The sequence below is a fragment of the Lissotriton vulgaris genome, chromosome 10, assembly GCF_964263255.1.
Source record: "Lissotriton vulgaris chromosome 10, aLisVul1.2, whole genome shotgun sequence".
Lineage (NCBI taxonomy): Eukaryota > Metazoa > Chordata > Amphibia > Caudata > Salamandridae > Lissotriton > Lissotriton vulgaris.
In genome coordinates this window covers 559,322,291-559,339,117 of record NC_141698.1, presented here as the reverse complement: position 1 = coordinate 559,339,117, position 16,827 = coordinate 559,322,291, and the positions used below count along the sequence as shown (strand labels likewise).

The 16,827-nt window shown below is 47.2% G+C and overlaps 1 protein-coding gene across 1 annotated transcript in view; it reads right to left on the bottom strand.

Annotated features, from left to right (window-relative positions):
* APOLTP (apolipoprotein lipid transfer particle homolog) overlaps nucleotides 1-16,827 on the bottom strand; it is a 1,141,779-nt gene that overhangs the window by 233,887 nt on the left and 891,065 nt on the right. Inside the window, exons 58-59 of the mRNA XM_086941409.1 lie at nucleotides 3,914-4,078; nucleotides 1,521-1,686 (exon numbers count right to left, since the gene is read on the bottom strand). Coding sequence (XP_086797535.1) covers nucleotides 1,521-1,686; nucleotides 3,914-4,078 — 331 coding nt within the window. The remainder of the gene's footprint in view (nucleotides 1-1,520; nucleotides 1,687-3,913; nucleotides 4,079-16,827) is intronic.

The window sequence follows — 16,827 nt, the reverse complement described above, 5'->3', positions numbered from 1 at the left end:
ATTTTGGGGAAAGCCACACCAAGGATATTAGGTCCAATACTAATATAGGTGCATATATTCACTCTGGTGCAAAATCACGCTTGATGAAAAGTCTGTAGGAGCATGAGATCATGAGTATGTGCAAAATCAGTTTAATGAACACATTTACCCTTGGTGCAACACCAGGTTTAGGAAACACTTTCAAGAGCACAAATCACATTTACGAACGAGTACTAATCGAGGCGCCTTTTTGATTTCGCACATCATGGCCGTTTCTATTCACCTAAATGGGAAGCGCTGCTCATGCATTAAGACTAAAACACCTAATAATCAATCATAAATGGTGAGACTGAAGTACTCCTCAGGCCTTCAAAAACGTAAATGACACACTCTTTATGCATGGTTCAGGGGGGCTGCCTAAATAAATGGCTGAAGGGGAGCCCTAGAGCCCCTCTTGCTGTATAGTTTTGATGCTCACCTGACCTTAATATAGAGATTGACATCAAGGGTACGTGTGCCGCTCTTTGTGAGGTGGATGCAGTCCCTTTTTATGGCATCAAAGAAGCAACTGCATCCCCTTGGTCCCATAGGCACGGATTTAGGTGCCATGGCGTAACACAAAATGAGGGGCACCCCCTGCAGAATGAAGGAGAAGTCCCAGAGCCTCCTATATCTTGCAGATACTCATTGTCCTTTGGCTGCAAAAGGGCCCATTGGAGGGTCAGGGCACCCCTAAAGGGTTAGGGCCCCCTGCTCCAAAGGGGCTGCAGGGGCCTGTGTCACACCCCTAGTGGGTGCTACTTTGCCAAATCCAATATGGTGCCCTGAACCTTTTCAGAATATAGTGAATCTATAGCAAGAAGTACCTATGGGAAAGAGTCAAATCTGATATATGTCTGTAAATTGAAGACTTGCCAATTAGTGGGGTCTTCTGGCTTCCTAACTAAAAGCAATTTGTTCATTTTTTTCTATTCAAATGAATTACATTCGGGTGTCCTATCTCCGAACTGGGCCTTGATTGTGTGCAATGCTGCACCTTTTTTAGAATAGTTTTATATTTTTAGTTAAAATACTTTTAGACCAATCACCCTTAGAGAGGCAGTTATAGGAAAAACCTTTCAGACACATTTTCAGAGGTTATTTCTTATTCAGGATGAACAGTGTGCTCTTATACTAGACTTCTTGTCTCAAGAACGCTGACCAACACATGGCTTGACATCAAGGACTTTGAAGTATTTCAGAGAGCATAACTTTGGAACCCTGAATATAACCAGAAGAGCCTTGAAGCTTTTAATAGGAGCATTGTTGCTCAGATGTTTGCAATCTGACAATGTCTGGCTTAGTTAACAGTATGAATAAAATCCCTGCGGCAATCAGCTTTCGGATACCAAGCGGTGTTAAATAAAACATTAATTCTAATATGAAATGTATAGCCCAGTTATAATATCAACGTGGAAAAAAAGCATTTGGAAAAGAGATGAACAGAGTTTGTTGCTTTTTTAACACTATGTCGGTTTGGTGAGGCATTCAAGCTGCATTACCTGTTATGTGCTCCACTGAGCACTGGAGGCAGCCTTTATCTTTGGAGGCAGCAAATCTTAATTTCTCCTTTTCATCGACATTTCCCTCCAGCAAGATGCGGCCACGAGTGGGTGATGTGGTGTACCTACCCATCACCGCCATGTGCACCCTCTCAGAGGCTTTCAGCTGTTGTGCGAGAACAAAAACATAGTATTTGTTAAACTGTCTAAGTGAATTTGTGTGATGTGATATTCTAATAGTGTAATTATCAGAAATGGATCAATTTCGTGACATTTTGACATTTTGAGGTTATTTTTCAGTTACATCTGTGGTGACGCAGAACCCTCATTTTGATCGGACCCCATCCCCCACACTTTTCCTTAGCTAAATTGCGGCAGGAGAAACCTACCGCAATTTACCAGGGAGAATGTCTGGTAAATACCGATACATACAGATTGTGGTGATCAAAATTAACATGCTATGCCCTATCTGAAAAGACGCAATTTGTAACGAGTTAACTAATGAAGCAACATTTCATTCCTCAGACTACTGGACTTTAAATGATGAGATCATTATCAAATCAACACGCCATTCGGAAAAAAACAATTTCCTGCAATGAGTCAATTGCGGTTTTTTGTAGCAAACATTTTAAACAGAGCAAAGGTTAATTTTTACATTTGTTCTCATACAAATGTCTAATATTTTACATGCGCAATTACAAATGTCTTTGCGTTTCATAGAAAGCCTCACAATGGAACTCAGTCAATTTTGCTTATCAATTCAATATACATATATTATACATGTGTCATATTTTCTCTAAGCAGTGATTATGCATTCCGTAACTGTGTCAGTTTCACTTAGCGAACAAAGTACATCCACTGGTAAGTTGAGCATTACATTTAAAGCGTTTCTCCAGCCCAGGTAAAATCGTCCTGTCTCACCAGAGTGGCCCACAATGATCTCACAGGCTTTAAGTCCAACAAGCCTCCAAGTTTTCTCCAAAGCAGTCAGACTTCACCAACAGACTTTTTTTTAATGCCTGATACCCAGATAATCAGAATTTTACATTTGTACGCAGTTGGTAGAGCTGTTCTGGGGCCTTTCTCTTGGCTGTCTGGGCTGATTGGTTCACCGCTTTTCAATCAATCATTCAATCAAACGGCATTTGTAAAGCGCAGCACTGTCACCCCTAGGGGTATCTGGGCGCTGAAGGTGACCTTCAGCAGAAAACGGAGAAAATATGATGGGAAAAAACACGCACCTGGATGAGAGCGTGAACCCGAGCATGAAACAGAAGGTAGCCTCTGAGGTTGAGACTGGTGGGTGCCAGTGATAGAGTGCTGAACCTACAGGGTAGTATTGCAACTCTGCAGAATGTCCCTTATCAGGCCACATCACAGAACAGGCCACATGCATTCTAGCCAGTTTTGGTTTGCTCAGAGCAGCCCACATACATATGGATATATCTGGGAATTGTGTTATTCAGATGCTGTGCATCACTACACAGTGCCCACGTGTTTGTGATCGGAGTCCAACATTTCGGAAGGACGGAGGCGCCTCCCCAGTTTCCTGTGTGTAACTTTTTTTCTACCTCTCTTCTTCCCCCTTGTTTTCTCCTGGGTAACACCCTCTCCCACTCTACTGCTTCACAGTGCACCTTTTGTTCGGATGGGCTTACAGCTGGGTCGCAAAGTGCTCAACCACTGGGACGAGGAAAAAAAACATTTCAGGACTAAAATGGCTGGAGGATTAGTCAATTGTCGGCGGTTCAGATAGGGGAGCCTCTCCACTTACATCTGCTTAGAAATTCCCAATTGCAAGACACCTCTGTGTATGTGGGGTGCGCTGTGTGGTGCACATGTGCTACTACAGCGGTTTGTATTATCTATCACCCTGCCCAGAGAGGGAAGCCACCAGAGCAGTTCCCAGGGTAAGAGTGCACCTCAGTGCTATAATCCTGACCACGCCTGTTAGGAGCAGAGACACAAGAGCATTCTGCTATATTTACTCAGGACCATGCCAAGTAGCATGCATTTGTGTGACAATCTTTAATCCCTGTAATGAGGCAAGGAGCTTTCTAATATCTGTTAATCTAACCAAAAATGGATGCCACTAGCCATGGGTGAGTACTACAATGCGGTACAATGGACATAATTTAAAAATCACAGAGATGTTTTAGGGATGGATACATAGCTTTTTAAATGTGTGGAATGTATCTTCTTTTAATGTTTTAAGTTGGTCTCTTGAAAGGACTCAAGACCTCTGACCAGGTAACATAAACAGATTTGTTGGATAAAAAAGTTTAAGAGTAGTAATCAATGTTTTTGAACAAAATAATATTTACTACAATATCACATATCACCTCAATCAAAATCAGATACTATCCCATTAAAGAGAGCTTTTAGACTCTTACCTCTAAGTTGGCCGTGTAGTTCTTTGCTTTGGTGGTTCCATTATTCCTCAATGCAACTGTAAACGATAAATCATCTTTTTCATTTGTTGACAAATAAAGCCTGGTCTGTGATTGGAGAAGATGTTCTCCTTTGTTCAGATGATGCTTTCCGGAGACAACCACCTGCTACAATAAAACATTGCCGAAGTTATGACCTAGAAAAGTGTTAAGTTCTTTTGTTTCACAATTTAACAGGTACATCATTGAGTTATTGGTCTCTTGAGTCTAAAACTGTATGCCAACATGTTTCTCCAATAAGCTGTACGTTTTTGGAGTACGAATGAAAAATCTAATTGTCATTACTGTGTTAATAACATACCCCACTTTCTGCAGACAGAGGCATTTTCAAACAAAAGGTTGGCAGAACATCTGACGATAACTACTTTAGCACTTTACAAGTCAGCATCAATACATGAAACATTGGTCTCAAAGCAAAGGTGATAGACAGGGGTTTGCCCCACTTAAGAAAGTTAAAGATTTCCACTACAGGTTACCCTACTACTGACTTCCATAGCTGAAACTTATTTTCTACCATAGTTATAGATATGAAAGTATTTAGAACATAGTTCTTATACAATTTTTATAATGCCTACCTCATAAAAGTTAACTCAAACTCTGACATTACTCTTTCACAAACCCTCATGCATTACATATATTACTGCTAAGACTTGCTCAGTGTACTTGGCCTTCATGACTTTATCCTGTAAGTTGACTGAAATAATTAAGCCAGGGTCTCGAAGAGTCTATAGTGTGTTTCCTCCCCTGGAAGGGCTCACCTAGTTCTCTCAGCGATACCTCTACTTTGCACTGTGCTTACGAGGATCTGGGGGACTGGAGCTCTTTCTGGGGGGAGGTTCCGAAGGGTGGTGGTGGCTGATTGGTTGTTCTCTGGAGTTTGGTGCTTGTTGCAGGGGGACCTGGATGTGTTGCTGATGTGAAGCCTTTGGCCTATTGCTCTGTATGTCTGGTGGGACATTGCTTTGTTTGTGTGCCGGGGACTCCCATCTCGGCGACGGGGGGTGATTCGGGCATGTGAATCTATGAAAGATGCCAATACTGGATAACTGCAGTTACAGGTAAGTAACGCATTTCTTCTATCCCACCACCTACCCTTCTCTACCCAAATAACTGAATAACATATCCACTACTCAAATTACTTCATATTTTACTATACTAATTTTCAACACTAATCCTTTATGGGTTCCGGAGTGGCGTGCTACTCACCAAAAAAGCACTTCAACACCCATCAGGGGTAACAAGTGCTATATGAATGCAAACCTTTCTTCCCCTTTTATCCCTTCGCTATCCTTCTCACTCCAAATAACTGACTAATATCCACCACTGAAATTACTTCATATTTCACCATATTAATTCACCACTAATCCTTTATGGGCTTCCTGAATAGCGTGCGTCAACACCACATCAGGGGTAACAAGCGCGATATAAATACAAACCTTTTTCCTCCTCTATCCTTCTGCTATCATTCCAAATCCAAATAACTGACTAACCTATCCACCACTTAAAATGGACTTGCATGTTTCACTATACTAATTCAACACTAATCCTCTATGGGTCCCGAAGTAGTGTGCTACTCTCCAAAAAAGCGCTTCAATGCCTAATCAGGGGTATTAAGCTCTTGAGGTTCCGTGACAATCGTAAGTGGTGTTTTCGACTCGTACGAATATGGTCGAGTCTGGTATCTATGAACCGCAAATGACGAGTTTAGTGGGTGTACGCATTTTCGCTGTGCTAACCTAAACCGTTCGTTTGTTTCGTGGGTTTCTACATTCGAGCCCACAGGTTCCATCTTAGATGCGGCATCCATTTTGTCTCTTGCCCTCAAGTAGCCAGCGAACGGACGCTGTCCGCTTCGCGACCCTGGGATTCCCAAACTCTTGCGGAAGACACGTTTCCTTTGAAAGTGTCTTTATGATGAGGGGGACGGCACTGTAAGGCAGATGGCCCCGCTCGAGGCTCATCTTGCCGTGCCGGTCTATTGTCTTAGTTGTGCATCTCATTAGGCACGTCCCTTTGATGCCTGCAGCTCGTGTTTCCCGATACCACCCCTTTTACACCCTTTCCGATCTCCCCACTGTTTCTGTCTTCCTCTGCACCTGTTTCTGTCCTTTCCTCGATCTGTTTATTGTTGATTGGAATGTACTAATGGTGGGAAGATGGGTTTTTACAGTTGGGAACCACCAAACGTTTCTGTACTTATGTTCCGGGCCTTGAATACATGAAAGTAACCCCTCATGGTTTTACGATGGGAACCGAGTTGTAACCTTTTGTTTACCATGTTAACCTATGAGAGAAAACTGTATAAAAGGAGCGACCCACAGTGGCAATTCGAATCAGGCTCCGTGAACCTACATGTTATGTACTTCTCGTGACTTCTGTGTTCCCTGCAGTAATAAACCTCGAATCTTTGACGCCGAAGGAAGTGTCCAGTGTCTCTGTCATTTGTACGCCGGAACAGGTTACCCACGAAGGTTTCAGGTGTTGTCCCCTGGCACCGCTGGGTCTTAAGAAAACCCAGTCCTTCAGTTGGCGCCCAACGTGGGGCTGCATCAGTGGTACCGGTCCAAGCCCGACGATCGTGAGGAACTTCGTGTGAAATCTCCGAGGGAAGGTGCACCCCGCTTCATCGATCCTGTTGTCGAAACAAGTGGCCCGACGACTTTTTGAGCGAAGATCCCCGCCTCCTGACGGCTGCGACGGACTGCTGCCCTGACTGTAGACCTGTTTTGGCGCCTGGAGTAGACCTTGGTACAGCGAGACGATTGACGGGCCTTCCTGGTGACGCCATCGATCTTTGAGTTAAGTATTTGTGGGTCGCTCCCGGATTCCTTAGTTGTGGGTGCTTAGTTGTTGCATGGTTCCATTGCATTTGTGGTTCTTAGTACTTGGTTCTTTGTTGTGATATTTGACGTCTGCAGTCGCCAAAAACCGAGGGTTTTTGCTCTTTGCAGGGACATTGTTAATCCTATAACCCTTGAAGTTTGTGAAACTCGGCTAGTGTGCAAGATGCCTGGCCGTAGTACTTTGTTCAGTTGTTTTAGACGTTGTGGTGCGGATTCCCGACTGGAGGATTTGTGTCCGATACCTCCGGTTGGAACTCCAACTTATGAGCTATATAGCAAACATGGGTTAGGTCCGATTACCTTTAATGAATATTGGATTCGCTATACTAAAAAGGATGGTGTCCTTAGTTGGCCACCTCATGGTAGTTTTGAGACCCCGATCTTAGATAATTTAGAAGCTAAATTGTTTCAGAAAAAATCAAGGCCGGCCATGTTTGATGCCTTTCGGTTGTGGCGTAAAGAAGCCAAACAGAGAGAGATCAGACAGATTAAACGCAATAAGAAAGAAGGAGTTGTTACTACGGTAAGAAATGCAGAGCAGTTTCAGCGAGATAAGGAGGAAAAGGTAAAGGAAGTTTTCGATAGATTGCAGCGTATGTCTGTAGACAAGTGCTATCCCGCCTTACCGACGGGTACGGATAAGAAGGAGGAATCTGCAGATGACCCTTTAATGTCTTATCTCTTGAAGTCGCCACCTCCGTACGCACAGGGCACTGTAACTCCTGGGGTTCCTCCTGCACCTGTTCCTCCTGCTCCCGTTCCACAACCTGTCCCTCAAAATGTTCCTGCTCCTCTACCTGCTTCCGTCCCTACTGCTCCTCCACTTGTACTTCCCCATACTCCTGCTCCCGCTGTTTCCGCTGCTCCTGCTGTTCTGGTTACTACTGCTGCTACTTCTGCTCCTGGCTCTTCTCTTGTTACCTCATTGTGTTACTCTTCTTCTCCATCTGTCCGACGTCGTACCCCCTCTGTTGCTGCTAACTTCTTTAATTCTCTTGGACCTATTCTTGAGTCCGCTGGTTCGGACGGTCCTCAAAGACGAACTCAGCTTCCTGGTGGTAGGGAGCGTGACTCATTGTATAATATGGCGATGGGTTGGATGAAATACCCCTTTAGAAATCCTCCTCGTGTAGTGTTAGATACGTTTTGCCAATTCAACATACCGACACAAAGGTTCGTGTTTGAAGAAATGTGCAAGGCTTTACGTGACCTAATATCGGCTGATGCGTCCGATGAAGTATTGACTGCTCTGACTAACCTTCAGCTCCAGTTTGCGAGCGGAATGTTGGTAGGCACCAATGTTCGACGTGCTGTCGAGCAATTATTGTCTTTTCGTCCTTCTACGATGCCTCGAGCATTGTTTGTGGAGGACATTGAGGGACCGTTTGCAGCGCCTGGCCAGTATCCCATGCGCGAAGTTCCACCAGTGTGGATGCCAGGCGATGCTACTCAAAATCCTGCAATCTTGCCACACTTTCAGAGAGTGTGGATACATCTTCCATGGAAACGATCGGAGGTTTTGCAGGTAAAGCAATCTTTGCCTGACCCTCGCAAAAATCCTGCAGGGTATTATAAAGAATTGTCGCAGCTTGTGGATGCTACGATAATGAATCTTGCTGATATCGATATGCTGTTTGGCAATGTCGTACCGCAACCGGTATGGGCAAATATTCGTCAGGAAGACCATGCGGGAGAATTAGGCGGTGACTGGAATGCATTGCGGGCTGCTGACGCTTTGCAAGTTGGTGGGGCCAAGCCTGATCAATTAATTACGGCTCTGCCTCAGAGAATTATCGCTCTGATGAAAACGCTTATGCCAGCTATGAAGGTAAATTGGGACAAACTGTCCGCTTGCAAGCAGAAGAAGGACGAGAGCGTCTCTGATTTCTTTACGAGATTTGAGGAGGCTTTCATTGACCATAGTGGTCAAGATATGGGTATTGAAGGAGGTCAGCGATTGTTTGTGGATAAGTTCGTCTCAAATTTACTGCCTGATTTAAGCAACAAATTGCGTAATTCAGAAAGTGCGTGGGCTGTTTCTACTTCTGCTCAAATATTGGCTACGGCCCAATATTATGAGAATAGGGAGAAAGAGGAGAATGATCGTGCTGACAAGAAAACGAAAGAGCTCAAAACTAAAGTGTTGTTACAACAGGCGTATCCTCCGCGTTCGAATCAGAATGACTCGCAACAGCGGAACAGATCACAATCTCAGTCAAATAGGTCACAATCACGAAATGATTCCTCTTCGCAGAGATCTTCGTTAGGGTACAATCAGTGTGCCTATTGTAGGAATGAGGGTCATTTAAAATTCGATTGTCCACTTCTCAATGAGCGTAATAGTGGTAATTCGTCTAGAGGAGGTTGTGGTGGTTCTCAACAGACATCACGTGGTAGAGGTCGTGGTGCTCAAAACGACCGTTCCACTAATACCTCTGACTCTAATAATTGTTTTGACCAGCGCGGATCGTCGCAAGGGCGATCTGCTCAGTACAATGTGGATGATTATTACGTCGATCAGGATGCTGACGACGGTAATTACTAGGACAGCCATAGACAAGGAGAGGGAGTAGTATCAGTTCCGGTTGATCAGAGAGGGCCTTACGTCGCAGTTGCCACCTCGGGCGTCGTTGAGCCTTTTCTGTTGGACACTGGTGCAGCGAAAAGTTCCATAATGCATTCGAAACTCCCTGGCGCACCTTTGTCTGGCTTAACAAATGTTTCCGTTGGATTCTCTGGCGCCCCTGTTAGCAATCCGGTTTCGTGCCCTTTGCCTCTTACGATTGGGCCTCGTGAGCTGAAAGCTCCGTTGATTTTGACCACTGGTTGTGGTGAAAATCTTTTGGGCCTGGATTTGCTAAAACGTCTGTATGCGACTTTGTATTGTTCTCCTGCGGGAGTAAAGCTTACGTTAGGTGAGAGAGTTGTCTCTCCTATGTACTTATCCATCGATAAGCTTCCACCGGAATTGAGTTCTCTTCCTGCATCTTTGTGGGCAACAGGTCCTAATGACGTGGGCCTGCTTGACATCTCCCCCTATGTTGTTCATTTGAAATATAATGTGCGACTGCCACGTATTCCCCAGTATCGTATCTCCCTTGATGGTGAGTGAGCATTGTTAGCTATTATCTACGATTTGATTGAAAAAGATGTTATCGAGGAGACTCGGGGAAACGTGTGCAATAGCCCTGTACTGCCCATTTTGAAGCGCCCGGATCCATCAAAACCACCTGTTTATCGTTTTGTTATCGATTTACGGGAGGTGAATAAAATTGTGATTCCTCAGTTCCCTGTTGTGCTTGACATCACGGCGCTACTGACTCTGATTCCAGCCTCTGCATCTTGGTTCTCAGTGATCGATCTGAAGAATGCTTTATTCAGCATTCCGATTGCTGAGGAAAGTAGAGACCTTTTCGGTTTCTCTCTTGGTAGCCGCAGCTTCCGGTTTAAACGTGCTCCTCAGGGCTACTGTGAGAGTCCATCGATATACAGTCAAGCCTTGAAGGGCCAACTTGATGCGTTTGTGTTGCCGGCTGGTGCAGCCTTGATCCAATACGTCGACGACGTATTGGTGGCTGCAGATACTCAGGACATTTGCAAAATTGCCACGGTATCGTTGTTGCAGCATCTCTGTGACTTACATCACAAGGTGTCGCCTTCTAAACTTCAATATTGTTGTCAAGAAGTAACCTATCTAGGTCACTTATTGTCAAAGGAGGGAAGAAGGTTGACCCCAGAGAGAATTGCAGCGATTGCTCGAATGACTGTGCCAACAACTCAGAGAGATGTGCGTGCCTTTTTAGGTATCACGTCATACTGCAGGCAGTGGATTCCAAATTTGGAAAGGGGCGACCATTCGGTCCCCCCGAACGTATGGCGGAGTACCACGATCCCCCCGGGAAGCCATCTCGGGCGGGAGGCGAGTCTCGGCTGGTATGCCCGAAGCGGCGTAGCCGGGGCGCGCTTTTTCCCGCCCTGGAGTGGGCTGGCCTAGACACTGACGCGGCCGGCCACGCCCTTTGGGGCAGGCAGGGGCGGGTTTATGCCCGCCCTGAAGACGGATAAAAGGAGCAACAAGCCAAGAAAGCATCCTCTTGTTCCTGTGCTCTGAAGCTGCACCTCCTCGCTGCACGTGAGCTCGAGACGGAACGAAGAGCCAATTTTGAGCGTGGTAATCTTTCTTTTTTGTCTTACAGATACTCTGTCTGAGAATGCCTAAGAAAGTCGGAAAGCGAGTTACTACCGATCAGATGCTTCGTATGCTCATGAAAGAAGTTACCGATCTGAAGAAGCAGATGGCGGCTAAAGACGGGGAAGGGGGACCGAAACGACCTTTGGCGGGAGCAGCTCCTGTAGGAAAAGGCAAGAGGCTCAGAAGGGGGGCATCTGGGGGGGACATCCCGGTCCCCGATACCCCACTCGAGGAGCCAACTCCGGTGCCGAGGGAGGGGAATCCGATTCCCGTGGTGGTCACTCCCGTGTCCGGAGAGGACATGCCGCCTGAGTTAGCAGCACAATTGGCAGCGTGGTTGGGGAAAGATAGCGAGGGCGCCACGGCTGACGACGCACGGGTGTTGATGAAGCAACTGCGTGAAACTAGGGAGGCGGCGAAGGCACCATCGCCAGTTACCCCGCTGTCTCCGGCGGTGGATAAAGTAACAGGAGCAGGTCCAGCGGCGGATGCAGCTTCTGGTTCAGGTAAGCGGCCATTGCCGATTGCGATGGAGGAGTCTGCACCTTCACGAAGGGAAAAGTTGGGTCAGCATGTCCCTCTGACAATTAAGGAAAAGATGTGGGCGGGCGAGCATGTAAACATTTTTTCGTTGCTTACCGACCATTATGAGATGGAGCATGTTAAGAGCCAAAAGGAGCTCATGCATCCGAGTGTTTGGCGCGCAAAGATGGCCGCCTTTAAGGTTGACGAAAACATTGGCACTTGGGGCAGGGCATGGGGAATCTTTACCTCCATCATGGGCGAACGTAGGCCCGAGTTGCTGACCGAATTGCCTATTTATCAGTCACGGATCATGGAATATTATGGATCATATGGGGGCAATCAGTGGTTCTGTTACGATAATATTTTTAGAAAAGCGAAAGAACACGACAAAAACTTGACTTGGGATTGTTACGACTCTGTTTCATGGTCAAAAATGGAGAGTACTGGTATGTTGAAGTTACCATTGGTAGGGAGTAGCGCGGGTGAATCCGCCCGCCAATATGCTGGGACACCCTTTCGATCAGGTACGGGTAATGACTACCACTCGAAGCCGAACGGCAACGCAGGTAAAAGGGGGATTTGTTGGAACTTTAACAGGGGTAAATGTACGAGGCCCCAGGGGTCATGCAAGTTTAGACATGAATGTGGAGGGTGTGGGCAGCCATCCCATCCTGAGTCCATGTGCAGAGCCAAAACGGGTGATAACGGCGGTAGGGGAGGCGCCAAACAGGTCTGAAATAGTCCGAGGGGCGCCTTTACCTACTCCGATTGATACCATGGCAATGATTCCTTGGCTCAGCGACTACCCGGATCATGTTTCCGCTGGGGTGTTGCGGAACGGGTTTTCATATGGTTTCCGCATCCCAGTGGGGGATTTTCAGGGTGTAGCAAAATGTAAAAACCAACTGTCGGTCTTGCAACATACGACCGTGGTACAGGAGAAGATTGGGAAGGAGGTTACTCGAGGTCGAGTCGCCGGTCCATTTGATGAGCCACCATGTGCTAACTTTGTTTGTTCCCCTTTGGGGGTGGTCCCTAAGAAGGACCCGGGTGAGTTCCGACTGATACATAATTTATCAGCCCCACGTGGTTTTTCCGTGAATGATGCGATAGACCCGGAAGTGTGTTCAGTGCGGTACGCATCTTTCGATGAGGCCGTCGCCATGTTGAATCGCCTAGGGCCCGGTGCGCTGATGGCAAAATCAGATATTGAGCCAGCGTTCCGGTTGCTCCCGGTACACCCAGACGATCAGCGTCTCCTTGGTTTCATGTTTCAGGGTCACTATTACATGGATAGATGTATGCCGATGGGATGCTCTATATCTTGTGCCTATTTTGAAAAGTTCAGTTGTTTTCTGCAATGGGTCTTCACAAGGAGGACGGGTTTTCAACATGTCATGCATTATCTCGATGACTTTTTGTTTCTGGGGGCGGCCGGGGATCCGGAATGTGGACAGGCTTTGAATGAATTTTGTGTCTTAATGAAGCATTTTGGTGTGCCACTGGCACCAGGTAAGACTGTGGGTCCCTCGACTTGCCTCGAGTTCCTGGGGATCAAGCTCGATTCAGAGGAAGGTTGTTTTCAATTACCAAGAGAAAAGGTGTTAAGATTCAGGGCTTCCCTGGAAACGTGTATTAGTGAGTCTAAAGTCAGATTGCATCAATTACAACAATTGGTGGGCCAGCTGAATTTTGCCCTGAGAGTAATGCCGATGGCCCGCCCCTTTTCCCGCTCGATCGCCCAAGCCATGGTCGGACTGAAGGAGGGTCATCATCGCACGAGGCTATCGGCAGAGGTTCGCCAGGACATGCGCATTTGGTTGGCATTTCTGGCGGAGTTCAATGGTCGAATTGTCTGGAATAAACCGGCGGTGTCCTCCGAAGAGCTGGGGCTGTGGACAGATTCGGCTGGGAGCATTGGTTTTGGTGCCATATTCGGCACACAATGGTCGGCTCAAAAATGGCCGTTATGGTGGCATGAGTGTGGGCTGACAAGTAACATTGCCTTTCTTGAACTTTTTCCCATTCTGGTGGCCCTGAAAACTTGGCCTGAGGGATTCAGAGATCACTCTGTGGTGTTTTGGTCCGATAACATGACCGTGGTTGAGTGTATCAATAGCCAGGCAGCACGATGCAAATGGATTCTGAGATTGCTCAAAGAAATTGTGTTATTGTGTATGCAATTGAACGTGCTATTTAGGGCAAGACATGTACCGGGGGTAATGAATCAAGCGGCTGATTCGCTTTCTCGTTTTCGTATGCAGGCCTTCTGGGGTTTTCTGCCCACAGCGGACCCGGTGGCGGCACCCTTTCCCGAAGTTCTCTGGTCTCTCGGTGCCCCGAACTACAGAACCTCGTGGGAGAGAGTTTAGCACCCAGGACAAGGAAGGCATATGAAGGGGCGTTCCGATCCTATTGGGCCTTTTTGGGGACTGCTAGGGGAGAGCTTTGGGGCCAGGAAGAGCTAGTAGTAAAATTTCTGCTGTCTTTACATCGGGCAGGCAAATCAGTGGCTACGGCCCAGAGGCATCGGGCCGCCATTTCCTTTATGGCAGGGGCTCATGGGATCCAGGACCCGACTGCGTCTTTTGTTGTGCAAAAAGCGCTACGTGGGTGGCAACGCCTTGAGGGTCGCAGAGTAGATGAAAGGCGCCCGATAGGTCTGGATAGGTTGGCTCTGTTGTTATCTGTACTTCCTGCAACGTGTTCATCCCAGTATGAATCAGTGTTATTCCGAGCCGCTTTTATGCTAGCATTCCATGGGGCTATGCGGGTAAGCGAACTAGTGGCAAAGAACAAGCAGGATACCATGGGGGGACTGTGCCGAGAGCACGTTCAGGTCAAAGGGGAGACAATGACTGTCTCGTTTGTCAGGTCCAAGACCGATCAGGGTGCGATTGGGGACGGAATAATCATACAAAGGATTCCCGGGTCTTCCATGTGCCCTGTGATGTGCGTAGAAGAATATTTAACGCAAAGGGTGGCATCATGGGGGGGACCTTGTTGAGACACGCTGACGCTACCCCACTGACGAGGTTTCAGTTTCAGCGGGTGCTTGCGATGTCGATTTCAGCCGCGGGCTTGAACCCCGGCGAGTTTGGGACCCATTCCTTTCGGATAGGGGCTGCTACGGAGGCTACAGCCAGGGGTCTGAATGTTGAACAAGTAAAACGTGTGGGACGTTGGTCCTCAAACTGTTATAAGAGGTATGTGCGGTTGCACATGTTGTGAAGCTGTAATGATGTACTCACGCTTCTTGTTTTTGTTTGGTTTTCAGTTGCGCAAGCCTACGAGGCGGGGCGGACTGTGCAGTCGACCCGACACCGGGGGGCCAGCGGTCAGACATCACCGGCTGTGAAAAAGGAGGTGTGGGTCGTGGGCCACTCATACGTGAGGCGTGCCGGGGACGTATTCAAAGCAGGTGACATGATTCACGTGGCTGGGGAATACGGGTACAGTGTGTCCTTCTACGGTAAGGGCGGGCTCTGTATTGACCAGTTTCGATCATTTTTTGAGGGTCTGTTAGGGCGGACGAGGTCACCGCCGTCTGTAGTCATAGTACATCTTGGGGGCAATGATTTGGTGACCACTGGTAGACGACTTCTTCTTGAGGCGATGCTTTCCACGGTAAGTTGGTTGGCAAGAAGAGTTCCAGGGTGCACAATTGCATGGTCCCATATGATCCCACGGAAAGTGTGGCGGGGGGCTATTTCGGTTCCTGCTCTGAATCATTCAGTAAGGAAAATTAATAACAAAGTGAGTAGATTGTTCCGTTCAAGTACACTGCATTCTATTTCGCATGGTTGTATTAAAGGGGACAGTATGTATTTGGGGGATGGTGTTCATTTATCCCGGATGGGGAACGAATTACTCATAGGAGACCTGATAGCTTGGCTAAAGACTTTATGACATGACCTTTAGGCAGGAGTGTTGTGGGGGGGTCCGGATAGCCGGTCAACTATCCGGCCTGTGGCGGTAAGGTCATGATCGGTGAGCAGTAATTGGAAGATCCCTATGGGTGGGCGTCACCCATTACGGATGGGAGCGCTCGAGGGAGGTGGCCATTGGCCCCTCAACGGGGAGGCGGTCCCTTCTAAGGATGGGCCGCCGAAAGGAAAGGAAAGGCGGTCAAGGCCCCTTCCTGGGTAGGAGGGGCTACAGCCCCCTCCTGGGGAATTTCCCGGGGCCTGGACATCTGCGACGGCAGATGTGGTAAGTTGTGTGGGGTTTGGGAGGGGGTCTACGCTACCTTCTAGATACCTCACACGAGTCCTCGGACGACCTTTAAATGGCGTCGAGTTTATTGGGGCCCCCGTCAAGTCAAGGGAAATTGGTAAATGCACTTGAGGTACACCTCTGTGCGGTCGCCCCTCACAAGTGGGGGGGATATGTCTGGTTTAGGGATCTTGACACCGGTTACGACCTTGCCGTTGGCCCTTAAACGTTAGGATGTACAATGTCAAGTTAAACGTTTTGTAGGATGTTAGTTCGGCTAGGAGAACCTTTGTATTAGAGAATATGTTAAGGTTAGCCAAACATCGCAATGTGGAAATGAAATTGTACATTAATATGAAACTGTTATTTTAATGTTTTATTTTGTTTCATATTTTAATAAATACGGCCGGGAGGGTCACTCCCTCCCGTCTTCCAAAAGTTCAGAACCGTTTCCGGTTTCCCATTCTTGGGGATTGTGTTGAGAGGGGGTGGCGGGTATCTCAGCCATATTTCATTGCTAGCGAAACCATTGGTAGCTCTTACGTGCAAGGATGTTCCAACTCCTTTACCATGCACGGAAGAATGTCAGAAAAGTTTTTCTGATCTGCGTGACGCATTGTGTTCGGCTCCTGTGTTAGGGACCCCTGACTACAGTAAGCCGTTTACACTGTACGTTCACGAGAGATAAGGTTGTGCGTTGAGTGTTTTGACGCAACAATTCGGCGGTAAGCAACGTCCATGTGCATATTTTTCCTCGACATTGGACCCGGTAGCTAGAGCATTGCCGAGTTGTCTGAGAGCAACAGCGGCAGCTGCGGTGTCCATCCGACAATCTGCAGGATTGGTCATGGATAATATGCTTACGGTGATGGTTCCGCATGCAGTTGACACTCTCTTAAATCGTACGAAAACTCAGCACTTGACGAGTGCAAAGTTGTCTGGCTATGAGTTGACGCTTTTGGCAAGTCACATTCAAATAAAACGTTGCAATGTTCTGAACCCAGCGACTTTGTTGCCAATTAGTATGGAATCAGATGAAGTAGCACCTCATGACTGCTACTCACGGACTGAGGAGGAAACAA